The sequence below is a fragment of the Rhipicephalus sanguineus genome, chromosome 8 (assembly GCF_013339695.2).
Source record: "Rhipicephalus sanguineus isolate Rsan-2018 chromosome 8, BIME_Rsan_1.4, whole genome shotgun sequence".
In the NCBI taxonomy this organism is placed as follows: Eukaryota; Metazoa; Arthropoda; class Arachnida; order Ixodida; family Ixodidae; genus Rhipicephalus; species Rhipicephalus sanguineus.
The window spans coordinates 14,316,888-14,337,239 of NC_051183.1; the positions used below are offsets into that span (position 1 = coordinate 14,316,888).

The 20,352-nt window shown below is 45.6% G+C and overlaps 1 protein-coding gene across 1 annotated transcript in view; it reads right to left on the minus strand.

Annotated features, from left to right (window-relative positions):
- Nucleotides 1-20,352, minus strand: part of LOC119401424 (venom metalloproteinase antarease-like TtrivMP_A) — a 179,457-nt gene that overhangs the window by 144,201 nt on the left and 14,904 nt on the right. Inside the window, exons 8-9 of the mRNA XM_049418768.1 lie at nt 18,699-18,823; nt 18,144-18,193 (exon numbers count right to left, since the gene is read on the minus strand). Of these exons, the coding sequence (XP_049274725.1) occupies nt 18,144-18,193; nt 18,699-18,823 (175 nt within the window). The remainder of the gene's footprint in view (nt 1-18,143; nt 18,194-18,698; nt 18,824-20,352) is intronic.

Below are 20,352 nucleotides of genomic sequence, written 5' to 3' on the forward strand. Positions count from 1 at the left end.
ATACTAACACTAACGAAAAAAGAAATATTCGATTTCTGTATGGTCTAAAGAAAAAACTTGGCATATTAAATAGATCCTCTTGATCTAATTATGGTATGTCTGATTATTATTTACGGTGTTGGGCTATAATGTTGCACTAGTGCTTATAGTTATTAGCCAATACGCGTCGCGATCTAGTTTCTTTTTGTATTGTTTGTATTTATTGCTTTGATGTTTCAGGTTATGCCACGCAGATATTCTCTGAAGCGGTTGAACTGTAAATAGAAGAGAAATATTTCATTCTATGCTCATTTTTACTTATGTATTTTGCCGTATCTTGCCCATGTACTGGTGGCAAGAGCTCTGTCAAGCTACGAAGAAGCAGATTTTTCTCTTGCCACCTTTTTTCGCTCTGTCGTGTACAGTACGGTCCACTGTTAAAGGAAACACTCCAATGAGCACCTTTCATTTTGCTGGCCCTTTAACAGCAAGTAGACAAGGAAACATTGTTCATGCACTGCACGAGTCTGTCAAAAAGAGGCAGAACTGACAACCACCAGTAGTTTCATGCAAATCTAAGCAACTATGTTTTTGCAAGAGAGCGTAATCCAAACATGCCCTGGACGCAAGTCTTCCCTTTAACAGTGGACCCATCTGTACATAGGTCGGCAAGCTCACTCAGGTCAGGCCGTGAATCTGAGTCTGAGTCAGTCCGGGTGAGTAATATTTTGGTGAGTTTGAGTCCGAGTGAGTCTGGTTAAGAAAAATTTTAGTGAGTCTGAATCCTAATGAGTCCGGTTGAGAAAAAGTCACAGTTTCGTCGCAAGGGCGAAGCAATGAATGCGATAGCAAGAAACTAATGCTATAAGAAGTGAGGCTCGCCAATGGATACTCTCAGTTTGAACAGCGCTCCTGTTGCAAAGGCGGCCGAAGCAGCGAAGGAAACTAGCGTGCTTCAAGTGTCGAGCTGTGACACTTGATAGTTCGCGCTCATCTTCTGTTTGTTCGTTTGGCGGCGTCCCTTGAGCTCGAGTGACTTTCGTACGCTCCGTAACATGAGCGCGAGCATCACGGTGAAAGCTCGAAACATCCCTCTTCCGCTCACCACGAGAAAACCGCGCGAGCAGACAGCGGAAGGGCAAGGTTCTCCCTGCGCAAATATAAGAAGAAGCGAGCGCGCCGACGACTTTTATATCCGGCCGTCGCGCTCCTCGCGCCATCTCGGTGGTAACGAAGAAACGTTTATAAGCGCCTGCCGTCTCTGAGTCCTGCCAGCGGTAAAGGGTGTGCATATAACGCTCGCCGTTAGCTACCTTAAGGATCTGCGCTTTCTGGCGTAGTGGTAGCGTCAGGCGCTGTGGAACGAGAGGTCGCTGGTTCGATTCCGCGCTTCGGAAGCATTTTTCTGAATTGTTTTTCTTTGGGACTTTGATATATATATATATATATATATATATATATATATATATATATATATATATATATATATTATATATATATATATATATATATATATATATATATATATATATATTATATATATATGCTTATACATATACGGTGCATGACGGCGGCGACGGCGACGGCAAAATCCAGCCGAGACTGTCCATATAATTACTATCGCAATAGAACATTGGTGAGACTGAGCCCGAGTGAGCCCTAAGCGCAGAAGATGTTACTTGAGTGAATCTCAGTGAGCTCCATCTTTTATTGCCGACCTATGGTCCTATGTAGTCATCTTCAGCATTACTGTCAGTCTTAATACGGATTACGTTTGTACTCAAGCCTCTTCACACGTATCTCAATGCACTAGCGTACATACGCCAGTTCCATATTTGTTGATCAGAGGCGTGAGTTACCGGGCGAGTGCCATGACTTCCCACCGCAATCTCTTTCAAGTGAAGTTTTGTGAGTTGCGTGTTTCATAAAAATGCCCTTAGTGGATTAAAACCACCGATAACTCGTATTTGAAGGTATAAGATCAAAAGCCGTATCGCGCATCACAGATTAGGATAGATATTAGCGTTAAAGAGCATTGAAACCATGATCGAAAAGGCTAATTTTATGTTAACGGACTCATGAGTCGACTAGCTCAGGCTCACTGAGACTCACGTCAAGCTGTGAGTATAAGTCTGAGTGAGTCCGGCTGAGTAATATGTTGATGAGTTTCATGTCCGAGTGAGTTCGGTTGAGAAAAAGTTTAGTGAGTCCGAGTCCGAGTGAGTCCGGTTGAGAAACATTTTGGTGAGTCTGAGTCCGTGTGAGCCCGCAGAGCACAGCATATATCTTGTAGTAGTAGTAAACAACTTTATTGAGTGAGTCTGAGTGAGCTGCAGTTTTTTGTTTTGCCGACCTATGGTCGTGTACGTGAAAGACGAAAATAAACAGACCTATTGATCGGTGTAGATAAGAGGTAGCGCACACGTGCTGCGGAAATTCCGGCTGCGGAAAATCACGAGACATGAGGCGTTCGATGGAACGCCATTGTAGTAGCCGGTAGGTCACGTGATCTACCTTTAAATAATGAGGCCTAAGCGCGCGCATTTCAAATCTTGCGGCGAATTGGTGGCACCACGTGATTTCCCATAGCCAATCGCATACACTCGCACGCTTGCAGCTTCGCTGTCCGATAATTTTCAAGGCGTGGAACTTGGTAATTTTTTTTTCATGCCAATCCCGAGGGGGTTCGAAGCTCTTCGAAAATATGCGCACCGTTGCACCGGAATACTCGTATTCAGCTATATAAGCTGAGGAGACCATGCTTCCACAATCAGCGTTTTGGTACTCTTTAACAGCCATCCATAATTTGTTCATAATTTGTTGTCGTATGCGTCGCAATGTTCCGGCAAGCGTAGGCCACTAGTACGGCCCCACAACAGACCCTATAGCATAAAGCACTGCACGGGCTCGGGCCTACCCAATACCCTGGTCCCGGCCCGGCCCGTGGGCCGGGCAGGACCAGGTAAAGTAGTTTTCACGGTTGGCCGGGGCCGGGCTCAGGTCTGACGCTCCGCGCTTAGTGTTGGGCCCTGTTTTGACGTGGCGGGGTCGGGTCAGGCTGGGCTTGTACGTTGCTCAGTTCTTAAAGGGCCACAATAAACTGGCTTAGCTTTTTAAAGTGTACTGTGGGAAGTCTAATGTCATTAATTCGACTGTCGTAAGTTTATTAATACAGGAGAAAATCAAGGTCCAAGTTCCATTTTTAAATTTCACGCCAAAACCTCCGCGCGTGACCGCACGGATTTGTCGTATTTTAGGGGCATTGACGCAATGAAATTTTCCGAAAATAGGAAACTTTGTATGTTATGTCTAAGGCTCCCTCAAAGATCAATGTAATACATTTTTACCGATTATGAACTACGTAAGCCCTAGTAGAAACCTTCAAAAACTATGACATGGCGTTTGGTGGGCGAATTTCATGGTGGCGTCGCCACCCGCATTTTCTTTTTACGTGTTTTCTCGCTGACCAAGAGTCTTGTGGTGGCGAGCGTTGGGATTTTGTAACTGTGAAAGAGTAATTTTCTGACAATAGAAAAACTGTTTTTCTCTTCAGGGTCCCTTAAGGTAATTCCACATACGTTGTGCATACATATATGTTCTGCATATTTTGTCTCAAAAGAACGCTTTCTTTTATGTAGGGCAAGCTATTTGGAGTTTTATGAGACACAAGTGCTGAACTTATTTTTAGGGGTGTGCGAATATTCGAGTTTCGAACTCGAATCGAATAGTACTTAATCGAATAATTCAATTCGACTTTCACTTTGCTAGTATTAGAAGGTTCGAATAAATCACCAGGACGAATATCTGAAACGCGGCAAAGACCAATGGGGCAACTTGGTTAGGGTGGGGTGGCTAAAACTAAAGCTAACGACGTTACAGTAGGCCTTTCGTTAAAACTTTCACCGATATCCTGGTTCAAAAGCGAGCACATACTTGTTTTAAAAGAGATTACGTGATCTCCGCACGCAAAAAAGAACACGAGAAAATTGTCAAGCGCTTTACAACTTCGCTACCACAACGAATGCACGGACTTCTTACGTTCGGTATTTCGGTCGCGTATACCGCATGCGTCGTGACACGTCCCGACATTGGCCCGCGAAACCCTCGGTGATTGGCTTCACATGTTACAATTTGTTATCGCTTCAAAATACTTCAAAGAGCCCCTGATCCCGGAAGAACGATGATCCTTTGGAAACTTTAAAGAGCATGTAGCTGCACTTTACCCAGGTATCGGCAAAATTGCTCTGCGATACCTTCCCATCCCTGTTCCTGAGGTGCCCAGTGAGCGCAACTTTTCAACTGCATGAAATACCGTAGCATCAGGGCGAGAGAGCCCGAAGCCAAGTCATGTGGAACAGCTTGTGTTTCTGCATGAAAATCTGTAGTGTTTTGGTAGCAGTCACTCATCGCGTTATGTGCTGGACGACATGGGCAGATTTCATTTTCTTGTTTTAACGCGATAGCGTTAGAGAGCTCGTTTCGCAGAAATGCCGCCGTCGGTGTCGGCGTCGCTACGTCCTTGTGAGCGAAAAATCTTCCGTGACCGAAAAATCGAGAAAGGTGCAAATAAAATAAACAATAAAAATGTTCGGTCCCATTGAGGATCAAACCCGGGCCGCTCGAGTGGCAAGCACGTGTCCTACCACAAAGCCACGATGTTACTTGCAACTGCTTCGGGAAAAAACACTACATAAATGCCATGTAGTGGAAGGAGTCTCCTTAACGCATTTTGTTCGGCAGGTGTCACGACGAAAATGAGCCTATTCGGCGATTTGTAGGTGCACTGGCGAGGCCATCAAACTACGTTTTTAGCGCGATGCCATGCTTCGAAAAAAGCCGGGATAGTGCAGCCATCGCCGCTAAAGACACACACGACCTTTCAAACAGCTCCAAAAATGGATAACTATGTCCATCTAGCGGAAAAAAATATCAAGCCCCTGCCTCCTTTCTAGAGGAGGCGTTTATCAAGCAAACAGCAAGCATTAGCTAATGTGCTGCCATCTGTGAGGCATTGTGAGAAATATGTCTCGACTCTAGCACAGGGAAGTGCTTTAGCTCGAAAACCTGTACCATTACTATAGAAACATAGCGCGCGCATGCGTGTGTGTCTGTATGCGTGTGCGTGTAACAAGACACATTAATTAGACAGCACACATTAATTAGATTAAACGTCTTTTTTGTGTGTTTTAATTTTCACTTTGGTCGGCGCAGTGCCTCGGGGTTTTTTACCGTCACTACACATTAATAAGTATGCACTTAGTGGTTGAAGTGCGCACTAGGGGCCGGATTTCGCTATCGCGTTCAACTCTTAAAGGCGAAGCTTAAGGGTCCCCCAATTTTTCTTGCAATTTTCAGTAAAACATATTGTATTCGATATTCGATATTTTTCGCCACTATTCGGCAATATTCGATTTGAATTCGATTCGAGATGAAATTTCAATATTCGCACACTCCTACTTGGTTTTCTTCTTGCATATGGGGCTACTTGATTTATCTCAAACGGACGAGCTAAAAGTAAAAAGACCAGGCGCTTATATAGTTAACATCTCGCTATTCTGTGCTTTATTTGCATTCGCTAATATTTGAAATCCCAAATGTTATGCTGTATTCGCAGTAATAAATATAATATAATTAATTCATACTCATAACTTATCATCGCAACAGTGATCACAGAGCTCCAGAGCGGGAAACATTCTTGGAAGTTCCAGCCATCCACTCGAACAGAATGTTTCGCGCGGTCTTGTTACATAGAATCACTATAGAGAAACATTCTTTTTCCGTGTCTTCGTCACTGCTCTCAGCGGTCATTTGCCGCGAGATAGACATGCACAGCCTCCTTTGTGTGCCCACATTGTTGATGTCTGAGCTTTCGTCTTGTTCCGCTATATGTTGCGAGAGCTACATGATACTCCCACAACAGCGTTGGAATGTGCAGGAATAGCATAGGTGCATTAAACGAGGCGTGGGGCAAAGTATATTCGCTTGACTAAATACCTGGCTTGGAAAAAGAGAATTTCTAATTCCGTGCCGGGTGATGTCCCCTTACCTCAAACCATACGCATCCAATGAGTAAGCGCAGAGAATCTTTTTCCTGCCTTTATTACCAAACTAGAAGGAACCCAGAAAATAGACAGAAATCACTTCGCCCACCTTCTGCCAGTCCTACGCGCGTGGTCCAATGGCAACCTGCTACCGGTATAACATCGTTAGGAAGGCATACACCAATGTAATATGGAAAAAAAGAGCACGGTACAAACGGTACATAACATACACTGTTGAAACATGCAAGGAGAAGCCCTCAAATAGGAATTTTATAGATGATATTGGAGACTGGCACGACGTTCGGGAACCAGAGGAATGAAGGGACGAACTGGACAGCTATGTTCATTCTGCCGAGGTCCACAAAGACATCCGAAATTTGCTCCAGAAGTGGAAGTCTAAGGACAACGACTGCCGACGCCTTCACAATTCGCAAGGCAGATCTTGTGCTCCCCTGTGGCTAGCGGGAGCATTGCAAGAAACTTTAGCGCAGCAGGACATGTGATGCAACAGCCCATGGCGCGCGTAATGATTAATAGAAAATTTGATTTTTCGCAGAATAACATGTGAAGAAATAAGCTGTAAACTATGCCACATAAAGTTTCAATTGTCAAAGTTGTGTGCTTTTATTAACACAGAGAAGCGCCGTGTTTGCGTCACGCAACACCAGAGTTTACGGCGCGCGTTTTTAACGTTCTTTACGGCATTCCCCCGAGTAGTGGTCGCCAGTACATCGGTCAGACCGGCCGATGCTTTAATGACAGAGCTAAAGCCCATAATTTGAATGTGCGCAATCAAATGGGCGGTTTTTTTCTGGGTGATCATTGCAAGCGTTGTGGCTGTATACCCTGATTTTCAACGGACGCAGTTTCTTAAGAAAGGGAAAGAAAAGGTTGAGCGCGAAATTGTGGAAGCTTTCTTCATGCATAAAGCAGGAGCGAAGTGCATTGGCAGGCCTTCCATTGTTGTTTCTGACGCAGAGATTGATTACCTCAAAGATTTTATTTAATGCTTCGTTATTTCACCCGCAGATCTCGGTTTTAACACCGAAGCTGTTTAGCAAATCGTTCCTTGTCCGGCGAACCAAGAATCTATCATCATCATAAACGGGTATGTGCCACATAAATTGCACAAATCTCACTACTCATTATCATAGACGGGTATGTGCCACAAAAATCGGGTAAATCCAACTACTCACAACTGGTCCACTAAATATGAAGAACAACAAAAAGAAAGAAAGAAAGAAAGAAAGAAAGAAAGAAAGAAAGAAGGAAAGAAAGAAAGAAAGAAAGAAAGAAAGAAAGAAAGAAAGAAAGAAAGAAAGAAAGAAAGAAAGAAAGAAAGAAAGGCAAAGAAAGAGGTAGAAAGAAACAGCAAGAGAGATAACAAAAGCCTTGAATAGTATAGTATAGCAAGCGGGTGAGAAAGGAAAGTGAGTGTGAGGAGGAGGGAAATACCTATAGTGTACAAAGAGATAGAAAGAAATAGACAGAGAGAGATAGAAAGAAACAAACACAAATAAGAGATAAAAAAAGAGACGACATCACAGAAAGAGTGAAATAGAGAGAAACAACAAAGAACGACAGAGAAGGAAACAAAGAGAGAGAGAGAGAGCAAAGCTAGAAAGAAAGTGGAAGCGAGAAATAGAGAGAGAGAGAGAAAAAAAGAAATGGATGGTGAGAGAAAGAAAGAGACAGTGACAAAAAGAGATAGGAAAAACAGATAGAAATAGAAAAAGATAAAGCAAGAGAAAAATAAATAGAAACAAGGAAGTAGCTGACTTTTCTTTCAGGCTTGGCACAACTAGTGCGAAGCTACCTTAATTTTTTCTTTACGTCTTTTAGTTTTTTCGTCGTGTTTGTGCCTTTTCACGCGAAGCGTCCACCAGCTATTACGTTTTTGTTTATGTTTGCCCCTACTGCTCTTTTAGTGCGGCACACATGCTTCAAATGAATCATCCGCTTGTTTTTATTGCTGTTCGTCATTCCTGGTAGAACGTGGCTTGTGAAAACAAAATTTGAGCGATTGCACTGGCGATTGCGACAAACATGAGTTCTGAGTAAGCGCCCGTCGTGTCTACTATGTGTCTCTGTCGGTGTGTTTTTTAGCGCTGCTCCACGAAAGTTCGAAAATTTATACATTGTATATGCTATCAGTGGTGCGATATATGAAAAGAATGCTATGACAAATAGTTTTTTTTCTTCCTTTCGGCTGTTTATATGTATTTCGAAGAGTACACGTGGTGCACGCGGTTCGTTATAATTTTTATCTAGGTTAGTCCACTTACAACAAAGGTAAAAATTCGCAGGGTCCCTTATCCATTCACCTATGACGACTCGAAGGCGAAAGCCATCTTCTAGTTTTTCTTCTCAGTCAGTGTGTTAAACCTGCCCCGCCACCCTCTGAAAGCTTTCTGCACCTAACATGGTTTTCCGCTGCCTCCAGGATAGGAGGCAGCTCGGCTGGTTTTGCGCTGCCTCCGTGACGGGCCCACCGTTGACGAAGCAAGGACGTCGTTTGATGACGACACCATGTGACGTCACGTTATGTGACGGTTTAGGCGATATGTGACGTCATGGTGGCTTCATGTGGTGACGTCATCACGTGATGACGATTTTTTTTTTTTGCCCCACTCGTGTTGACGCCGCCGACGGGGGACGCCGACGCGAGACGTCGGTAAATTTTCGAGTTTGCTCAGGCATCTAAGGCTTTCGCCTTGATAATTCTTTTTCTCTATTTTGCTTGTTGTGACAAGGTGCTTCTATGTTCAAGACAGGTAGACAGGTATCGCGAAGGGTGCCCGATCGGTTTATTGGTGCAGCATGCTTTAAATTTCCAGAGAGAGCGCTCCCTATTGAAACTGAACTCATGCTGCAAATCACTTTTTTTGTTCCACGTTCTTGATGGTTCCCATTGTATTTGCAGAAAAGATACGTACTAGTATACCGCTGCCGAACTAATGTTCATCGTGCCCAGTACGTCCGCTCAACTGTTTCCACTGTGAGGCCCTTTTGTAAAAGAAATTACCGTAGGTTAAAGTACAATTGTTAGCGAAGCATGCGCCAACAAAGCGTAAATATTTGCTACTTCAAAAGCCTAGCTGTCGGATTCTATGTTCGGGCAACAACGCCTGGATTACTGGCTCGGGCCCTTGTCGCGCCCGATATGCAGTCGGGCCGGGCCGGGCCGGGTAGGTGAAATTTTTTCTCGGGTTCGGGCCGGGCCCGGGACTTGCTTTGAGTCACCGGGCGGGCTCGGGCGGGTAAACGTAAACGAGTGACAGGCCCGGGCTGGGCACGGGCCGAGCACCACGGGCCGTGCAGTGCTCTACTATAGCATAATGAGAAATCGTAAGCGCTGTCAGCATTGGAAAGAATACGCGAGTCTCAGCAACATCTATGCGAGTGCTTTAGGAGCACATATTCAAAAACGACAAGGTGTGTGACTAAGCAACTCACGTTCTTAATAAACCATCTTCCACTTTTCTTCAACGTCTTCTTGCAGTAATGCAACGCTCGCACTGTTTGGCCTGGATATTTCTTGAATTTTTCCATGTAGTTCGTCTTCGTCTTCACCTCTATGCACTCCGGCTTAAGTTTCCTGCAATATCGAGGGTCACAAAGTGACTGCAACATTATGCAATGAGTCATGCAGGCAAAAACTGGGGCACCTTTCTCCAGCTGTTTAACGAAATGCCGAAAAAAACTCAGAAAGCGCTTATTTCACTCGCCCAGCACCCCCACGCCGGCCACAGCTCACCGATTGTTGTATGGTATATAAGTCACGTGGTCTTTACACCTCAGAAAGGTATCCGATAAAAGCGCGCGCCAGCTCGTTCGAAGCCGCTAGCTTCTGTTTTCAGAAACGGCTCCCACTTGAGCATAGACAACAGTCTTATTCGTTGAATCACAGCAAACCATCGAAAAAAAAACTTTGTTTTGTAAACGAGATTTTACGTCCGTGCGCTCGCAAGGCGGCCGTCTAATCATACTCTGTATTGACTTCTTTATTGAGAATGCGCATTGTGGTGAACACTTTTCAAGGTCTGAGTGAAGTAGCTTTGTACGGGACTCTGACGATTGCCCTGCGAAAGGGGCGTTTCTCCGAAGGAAACCTCATTAACTACCCGTCGTTGAAGAGCGAGAAGCCAATGACCACTGCAGATAATGAAGCTTATGACCCAACTCGTTATTATATTTTTCAAATGTAAAGTTCGGAAAAATTGCAATGCGATGTTGAGAGGTGAGTGTAAGCATTCAGTCTCCAACATAAAAAATATTTCCATTGTATAGCTCGTCTAGGCTGCCAGACATTCGTTTTCTTGTTATCAGCTTCGTAATTCCTTTTATGCAAACTAGAAGTGTTCAGTGACAAACAAACTAGCAAGCATGGATCAGAGCCTATCTTTCTCCATTTTATTGCTGCATAATGATTATACCTAGTGCTTAATGGTGCAAGGAGCAGTGATGGCTAGATATTATTGCTCTAGAAATATTTCAAGCCGGAAGAATTCTGACCATGTTATCAACAAGACCTAATCTCGTCATTTCTAATGCACGCTATTAAATGCGAAGCATTTCCCGGTGAACCAACGACACTTTGACCGTAATTATCTCCCTGTCTGGTCGCCTACGTCTTGTTCTCATGGTCGTTTTCTTAAATCGGTATATAAGAAAACTGGCGTACGATGAGATGAATGTACAACTACATTGAATGATAGATATTTATATAAACAACGTGATACGTTTGCGGTCGGGTCATGATACGTTTGTCATTCACGTCACAATAAATAATGACACCCCTCCACCTCCCTGACGTATGGTGGCATGCCGCATTGCCGCATTACCCGGACCGGGGTACGAAAAATGCGTCACACGTGATGGAACGTTAATCTTTACGGCCTACATCAGGCTAGGAACAGCTATAGATACATTGAAAAATTTAGAACAACAATGGTTAAATGAAAGAAAGGCATGTCATTTCGTACAGCTTGTTCTCTTCGTTTATACAACACACCCTCCCTGCCTTTCACGTAAGCTTTGTCTCTCTATCTCTATACAACACACAAGCAGACAAAATCAGTGAATTGCGGCTGTAGTTCTGTTTCTTTGCTGCTATGAATACCAATATAATAAGCATACAGTAAAAGCTCGTTAAGGCGGCCACCGTTATTAGAAAAATCTGGTGATTCAGACGTTTTCTCTGGCCCCGGTGAGCACATAAATCATGTCATGGCATCAAACTCTCGTTAATTCTGTCATATTTGGCCGGAGCGTGCTTAATTGGAACGAACCTGAGAGCGCCCCAAGCACAAGGCGCCGCAGATGTGCGACGCAAAGGAGCGAAAACGGCCTTTTCCAACAGCCGAAACGGCCGCGGGCCTTCAGAAAGGTAGGGTCGCCATCTACAATCTTACCGCAATCGCGTTGTTGGTGAGAAAAGCTTCAGCGGCTGCGGTAAACTTGTTTCGTTTTCAATTTTACTCGGCGCACGCGAAGTGCGTGGGCTCGGTCTATATAAACGCGTCGATAGCGTATAGGGCCAAAGCTGCGGCAAGCAGTAGTTTCCTTTTCGCCGCGTGCCTTCAGAACTGCGTAGTCGCCATCCATGGTTGGGCATTAGTGAACCAGGTTTATTCAGCAGCATATGCGGTGCTCAGTAATTACGTTTCGACACTGTACGTAGGCCGTGCGTTTGCCTTCAGAACCGAGTGTACGATATGATCGCGTTTTAAGAGACCACGGTTTCACCCACAGCGGATGTAGCATTCAGTAGCTTCGTTTTGACTTCGGACAACGCGCGCGCAATGTCACAAAATGCAGTAAGGTAGAGAGGTTGGCCAGTTGCGAACGACGAATACTTGTAAAACCAGCGCGAACACGACGCAGGCACAAGACGAGAAGGACACAGTACAGGCGCTGTCTAACAAATGAAGTTTATTGAATCAAAACGGAACGCACGAAAAACGAGCACCACGCGTGCGCAGGAACTTCAGGTCACGTTAAAGAAATCGCTAAGCGTGTGTACCTCGCAGCCTAGCATAGAAGCAAAAGGTTCAGATATGCAATCATCACTCAACATTTTGATGCATAACGCTTGCGCAAGTTCACAAGCTGTTAGACATCACTCGTACTTTGTCCATCTCGTCTTAGGTCCCCGTCGCGTTCACGTTGATTTTCCAAGTATGCGTCACAACATGCAAACTTGGAAGCTGTTGAAGATGAAGAGCTTCAGCCGTAGTCCGCATGCTGGCATAAAACTCGCTTGCTACATCGTGATGGGCGAGCTATCGGTTGCTGGTCATTTTCAGGCGAAAAAATATTGTCACGTGCACGTGGCGGTGCTGGTACATAAAGGATCGGTTCATAGCACGTTTCGGCTTAAGACAAGGGTATCTTGAGCCGCGCTCGCACTGTCAACGAAGTCCCGAATGACGAACATTGCGGCTTTCACACTGCTTTTACGCAAGATATTACGAATTGCAGTTTTAGAATCAGAGAAAATATACTCAGCGGAGGAGTGAACAATTGCTGACGCAATTGCCGCCTCCTCTGCTTCCAGGGATTCTGTCGAATTTGGAATGGACGCACTAGCGACCAGGTTTTGAATTTCGCCACTTTCAAAATCCACTCTCCGGCCGCTAGAATCCTTGAGTTATCTCCTCCGCCTGATCGCCTCATCACCCTCCTTTGGGTCCCTGCGCACAGTGGACACCCAGGCAACACGGCCGCTCACACCCAAGCCCGAGCACTCGTCAACCGGGCTCAAAGCGACCTGCCTTCGCTTCGCGGTGCCAGGGATCGACTCCTCAGCTACCACGACATCACACTCTTTTACCGAAATTCCCGCCTAACGTATCCCCCACCACATAAATCTCTCTCCAGAGGTGACCAGGTTTTGTGGCGCAGACTTCAAACGGCCACAGTCACGACTCCTTTCCTTCTCTCCCTTATTACGCATGACGAAACTTCTCCTCATTGCAACTTGTGCCCGAGCACCAGAGCCGACTTCAATCACGTTTTTGTGAATTGCCCAAACAAACCCAAGCCCCCGTGGTAAGGGTCAGAACACCAGGAGCGATGGGAGGCTACTCTGCGCAGCTCGCAACCGGAGTTACAGCTCCGGACAGTGGGCTGGGCCAGAGGGGTCGCCGAAGCACAGAAGTGTGCGGCCACCTAGAGCGGCCCGAGGGCTCATCGTCGTCCTGCTTCCGCTTCCCCCCACACACCCCCCCTCACATGATTCTTTCACGAATCAATAAAGTTGTTTACCTACCTACCTTACGCAAGATATGTAGTGAATTTATGTATTCATCAACACAATGGAAATGCACTGATGTAGTAGAGACATGTTTATTGTTTTCTCGATACTTCCGATAATTCGGCATTTGGTTATTTCGTACACTTTTTCCGGTGCCGTGAAACCGAATTAACGAGCTTTCAGTGTTTATACTATACGGCTCACCAAGCTGCAACCTGGCGTTGCCCGACCCTGCAGGACTTCGCCTGCGAACGCTACTTGTGATATAATGTCAGCGCACCGTACCATCAGTTTTTATTCAAAGAATCTATCGTCTGCGCTCTGACAGTAAGGCGGACCACAAGCTAATTTTATCCGTCGCAGTGATGCCGGCGTGCGTGCTAAGCCTACATCAAGCACACAACTACTGCATTTACATAAAGGCGTCGCTCCGCACTGTAACCCTTTAGGGAGACTACATGCCGTCTAAAAGGAAAATACTTCCTTTCTTTGTGCGCAGAACCTTTGAGAAAAGAAGTCAGATAGGACAGAGCGCCAACTCTCGAACGTTCTACGCACAAAGAAAGTATTTTCCTTTTAGAGCGCAGTACCAACCAGCCCAAGCGGCCACCCTGCTACACGCCGGTCGGTCTTCGGAGTTTACGTCTTCGATGTAGCGGCCTGGAAATGTTGTTCCATCCTCCACCGCTTTCCTCCTCCCGTTACCGATGTCCTTTTATCGCCTTTCCCCCTCTTGCATTTTTCACAATATCACTGTTCACTCATCACCACTTCACAGCCGCATTAGTTTTCATTTATTCTCTTCGGTGCAAATCGTTCGCTCTGTTACGCCGATGACGCGAAATGCACCAGTGGGCGCGCAGGAGCTGCGATGCAAAATGCTAAGTACAAATACACTGAAATCGTGTGCCAAGAGCCAAGCTATAATTATACTAAAGGGACGTAGGAATTAATTTAACTGGGTCTATCATAGCTGCATATCAAATGCTTCCATCTTGCGGCACTTGCAGTTCTATCGAAAATCTGTGCAATACTTTCTATATGCTGGAGTTCCTCCTTTGTTGCCACATAGAATACCTAATATATTACATTATGCTTCGGGAGAACTGCAACTTACTTGTAGACATCTCGCATGGATCTTTCGCTGCAAGGGGAAACGCGATACTTTTTTAGTCCTCCGTCCACATAACTCATCAAGTATCCTTCTTCCCAAGGACACTCAGGGGTTTCATCGTGTGGCGACCCCATCCTGTAAAAAAAAGTTTATTTGTGGCTGTTTGCTTAAGCATTACGCTTACATTCCGGTTCGAGCCAAATCCACTTACACGTGACACAGCTCATGGGCCATCTTGTAATTCCTTCGTAGGAAGTAGCCGTGTCTTCACCCTCGCCAATCCTCAGCTTTCCGCAAACAGTGCCACGGAATGCAAGACCTGAAGAATAGTTTGGTTCAACAAAGATAAAAAGTAGTCAGTTGTTATAATTATTGACTATGTTGCAAAAACTGAAAGCCCAGAATAATGTTGCGTGATGCTAAATAGTGGTGACTGCTACTTGCAATGGTTTATACATTCCATTCATTATAGGTTAAATACCGCGATACCGAAGAAATTTGCACATAGCATTATTGACACTTGTTTATACTGCCTGCATCACAGCCTGCCGCGAGCACTCGGTTTTATAGTACAGGCAGGGCCATCAACTTGTGAAAGTACGATGGCCTCATGAAGTCCATCACACACTGAATATTTCATGCATCACAGACAGGGGCGGAGGCAGAACTTTTTTTCGGGGGCAGGGGGGGGGTGCTCTGATCCGAAGCGGGGGCCGGGCAGGCAAGTGTGGTTGAGCGTCATTTTGTGCTCTGTGTACCATGACAACAAAACATTGGGGGGGGGGGGGGGGGGGGCACGGGCCCGCTGTGCCACTCCCTGGGTGCGCCACTGATCACAGAATATGGAAAGGTGAAGAAGATAACGATTTTACAATATAACAGCAGTTTCTGAAAGAAACACGTGGTAAGTTGTAACAGTGTATACGTAAGCTCAAATGTAGCCGTCCACAACGACAGCTTATATAATATCACATATACAAACTCTTGTGTTGTGCTGCAACGATTCAACACCACGTGCTTAAAGCTATCTCATTTGTGGCTTCAGCAGAAGCAATAATACTTTGCCACACTTCCCACATGGAGTCATAGATCGAAATGCTATGCTAACTAGAAATTCAAGAATGTTTCGATTCTACACAGGCAGATACTATCAAAAGAGAGAGAGAGTGGTTCGTGAAAGAAATGAAAGGGGGCGCTATCTTCTGCTTCCCGTCGTGGAGGCACGGCTCAGCGCCATTGGGGGAAAAAAAAAAGTCGATGCTGCAAAAAATAATTAACGCCATTCAGTTGCCTCACGCGTACTCTCAGAAGCCGCTATCGCTTCGCAAAACTGTGCACCTCCAGTGTAGCGTTCTAGTGCCCATTGCAAAAAGGCAGGACGCCGTTCATAAGCTATCTACTACTTCTCCGCTGCATCGTCATTTTTGTACCTCCATTATGCCACCTTTCCCCAGTAGGGAGTACTCATCAGGCTAGCGTCCCATCAGCTAGGAAGACTCTATCCATACACTGGCCATTTCTGGCACACTTTCCATTCAAGCTTGTCATGATGCTCGAGAATGCTCATTATTGCTTTGAAGAGATCGATGCTTCTGAAGAGAAACCGCTTTGAAGAGAGTAGGTGTAACTGATGGGAAGGGGGGGGGGGGATAAAGAAAGGAATGAGATGAAATAATTTTTTTTCGTGAGTCGGGGTTTGAATCCGCGCGCTTGCGGTCCGAAGTTAAGTGTCGTAACCACGTTTGCACAACATGAATCTATTGGAAGCATGTGATTGCGAAATGAGAGTGTACTCGTGAGCCACACCACCCTGCCATCTCAGAGCGAATAACGCGCGCGTCTTCGGGGGACGTCGTCGTACCGACGTGTTCACGTTCTTTGAGCGTCCGTGGTTCGCCCGAGACGTCGAGCGCAAGCGAGGACGTTGTCACGACGATGACATTTCGCCAGTGCCCCACATGAGTTTACGAGAAGACGCAACGAGAAAGAACGCACCCGAGACGCACAGCGCCAGGAGGAAACGACGACAACGCTGCCGGTCGGTTCGCCGATGCCAGCGCAAACTTACGAGGAGAGACAATTACGAGCCAGCTAAGCGGTATACCACGGGCGCGCGATAAAAAAAAAAAGTGCTACTTGGGCCACGCCCCGAGAGCGGCGGAGCCACCTAGTCGAACCTGTTGCCGCTGTGGCGCCACAAGACAGCTCGCACAAATGTTTTTTAAACAGGAGTGTCCTTTTGTTGCCGGTTTTCTTGAGGAGCCTCGAACTCTTACAAAATATTATGGGGATCGGGTCATCAACACTCTTCTCAATGCATTGCTTTATTCGGAAACAAAGATCTCTTATTTTGTCACTTGGACTTCTAACGCACGTGTCATACGAAAATTAGTGGACGCCGACGTTGACATCTTTACTTGTCGTTGAAAGACACCAGGAAACATAGTTGTTTCTCCTTATGCTCATATAAGGCGGGATACAGCGTCTCGCGCACGCCAAAACACTCTTTTGATTGCTGTTTTGTTCTAAAGGCGCGTGGCTGTACGTCGACTAGCGCCAACGCGGGCGGAACTGTCAACACAGCGTTCCCACTTGGGCCCGTGTTTTGGACAAGTTTTAGAGCGCGACACAACAGGCCGCACCTTGCTTTTTGTCGAAAGGCCATGTGTCTATAAAGTACTTCGTGAAAACTTAGGGAAGACAAGCGCTGACCCCTCAGCATCAGCGCACCTCTTCTACCTTATCTTATTTTGTCCCGACCTTATTTCCTCTGTAAAAATAAACGTATACCAACTAGCCCGCATCTCGACGCTTCCACAGTTCTTGAGAGAGAGATACAATGCCTGACGAAAGTCACTGTCGCCCCTTTCGTCAGACATTTCGTTTCCAGCGACTTCAGCTTAAGGGATATTAAGAACACTTAGAGGATCTATGGATATCCACACATGCTGCGGCGCTTGTCATCTCTGTCTAGATAAGCTGACAAAACCCGAAAAGAAAGCAATGCACGGGCATAGGCCCTACGAAGAAGGGTAGCATCGCTTCTTCACTGTGGTTTCTGTGAACTCGTGGAGCGCCACATCTTTCTACCTCCTGGTCGTTTACAACTTCGCTTTAGAAAAAGCATCTGAATACTCGGTACAGCTAAAACTTTGCGTCATTACCCATCAAATCTAATATTCACAAACGCCAATGCGGAGAACAGTTAACGGTGACCGCCGTTCCCAACGCTGAGCATCTGAAGGGTGCACTAGTGCAGGATAACAGAATTCTTAAGATGTCGTATATGATGCGTAGAGCTCTTTTTTATAACGCAACAATTGTTACTGCACCACCGCAATATTCAAAAGCATTGTGTACCTCGTGTTGCAGCCCTAACTTGTACCGAGTTAAAACACTGCAGTTGACTGCAGTGTAATAGCCCAAAATCAGTTCTTTCTTTATAACGAGTAAAATTTTACCGATGGGCTTGTAAGGAGTTTCTTTGGTTCGAAAGAATGTTCTGTGATGTGCAACTTTGCCAAATATTCTTTTGCAGATTACAAATGAGCTATCAGTGCCAGTGTTCCCGTATCCGTACATAAACAACGTCTTCAAATAATGGTCAGGATTAATTAGACAAATTGCATCGTTCTCGATCCTGAGGTTGTAACCAATAATTAGTCCATATTTGTGACCTATTAAATCCGAAGACACGACTACACGCAGTGAGCGTTTTGAAATTCTGCGATGTCAAGTGCGTTGTACGTACCGGCCAAACCCGTGTTAATTTTTCCGTCCGGTTTGTTGAACATGTCCAACCTGAAAGAGTGTTGAATATGTATGCAGAAAGATATGTAGGTAATGAAGAGACAACGTAAACACATTTCTCTGTGTGGCTCACTAGCGCTTGAACTTTCATCCTTAGCCTTTCTTGTCATTTCATCGCCTGATAAAAATTGTGATGGCAGTATTAAAGATATTCTTTTTTTAACAACCACGCATATTTCCGTGCTATCCATAAAATAGCGCTTCATTTTGTGACATCAACAGACACGCGATGTGACAATCTGACTTCACTGAAATCAATATCACGACGCCGTATTATTCGGCGTAACAAGCTAAACAACCTAGCTGAAAATAGATCCATTGCGAGCAGTGCATGCGTAGTGTCATAAACATAACTTCGCTTCGATGGCTATCTTCCAGCGAAAGGTGTTGAGCAGTGCTAAGCTCTCAGATCGCTGAGCATGCCTAGCCATCATCTATACCAAATGAAGCAGTTAGTGACAACAGCAGCTTAAAATACCGGAATCATTGCACTCACCCAGTTACAAGAAACACGATGTCATTGCTTCCAGGAACTTTTCCATTCTCGATGTATTTTTCGAGCCCGCCCAACGTCGCTGGCGCATCCAACTTGCCTTGGTGTATTGTCGCGAAAGCATCATCCTGTGTTAAATATAACTCATATTCTGGGGCAACGTCTCACATTCTGCGCTCTCACATGGCGACTGTTTACGTCTTTAGCAGTGTATGCAGCTGACAGCTGTGCGAAGTTTTGTGGACGGAGAGCCCTTCACCTTCAACAATGGATGCCGCAAGCTATATTTGGTGTTCATGCGAGGTTAGGCTCTGAGCATTTACGTGTCAAAACTTAGATATGGCTATGGGGCACGGTCCTAGTGGATTATTTCTGTTATTGTTCCACCACCATTGGAATGTCGGGAAGTACAGGCTTCGGATCGAGAGTGTGTTAGCTAGCAAACGTGTCTGCATGCCTTGTCTTTTTTTTAACACGAAAGTGTTTTATGCCAGGGTCCACCAAGAATTTCATGACGTATTTCCGTCACGGAAATACGTCAGCAAAATGAACGCCGTCAGATGGCAAAGAAAATAAACTATAAGAAAAAGTTCCGTTGACAAAAGTGGAACCCACGACCTGAAACCCATGACCTGAAGAACCGATGACATGAAGAATTCAAGCTTTCTATCTGCGCGTCCAGCCAAGATGCGGTCAGCTTGGCTGCAAAGTAATGGCGAAGCACCAAGGTTTACGCAGGCAGTAGCGTGACGGTGCGAATTGAACGCACCCTCACGCTCCAGCGGCAGATGCGTTGTACAGGCGTCATCATTATGAAACGGAACGCGCGAGCGCGTCTTCAATAGCCCCACACCGCACATGTGGCCCGGCACAGTGGCGAAAAGTGGAAATGAAAGAAGAGAGTGGTGTCGTTTCTCCAGCTGTCTACACACCCGTCCCGAATGTGTTGGCCTCCATTTTACGCCCTCTTCTTGATCCACGTTATTTGGGACATTTCAGTGAAGCAGGCTTGTTTTCGATCCAACATACACATAAGCATAAGTGACAACATAATGTAATAAAGAAAGAAGTAGTAGTGCGAAATGGGGTGCAGGCAATAGAACGACTGGCGCCGCTCTCTCCATTCAGTTTCACATTTCGCCAATGCGCCGCGCCACGTGCGGTATGAGGCTATTTGTACACGCGCTCACGTGTTCGCTTTGATAAAGATGACGGCTGTACGTATCGCACGATCGTTCTTCGCACAGCCAGACGCGCCCGGGTGTGGCAGCATGCGATCCTGTACAGTACGCCATTCCTATGGTGGTTGAAGCGCAATTCAAGGAGCCGACATACACACTAGCGTCATATTTTTCTCTAGGGTTTATAGTACGAAGCTCTGGGGTGCTGACGAATTATAGAAATATGCTGCTAATATTTCTAGAATGCTGGCTAACTGATTTTAAATTATTCCTGGTTTTGAGTAAACACTACTATAACAGAGCCTTCATCGAAGTCGACGGTGTTATTGAGTTGTCTGCCATTATATACTCTTCCCGGCTTACTCGATTGCAGATCCATCAAAGGGTTATCATTTCCTTGATGTCTTTGCTGTTAGTGATGTGCACTGATTTCATGATCGGTCTCAACGCGCAGCATTGTTATGAGCAATAGCTAA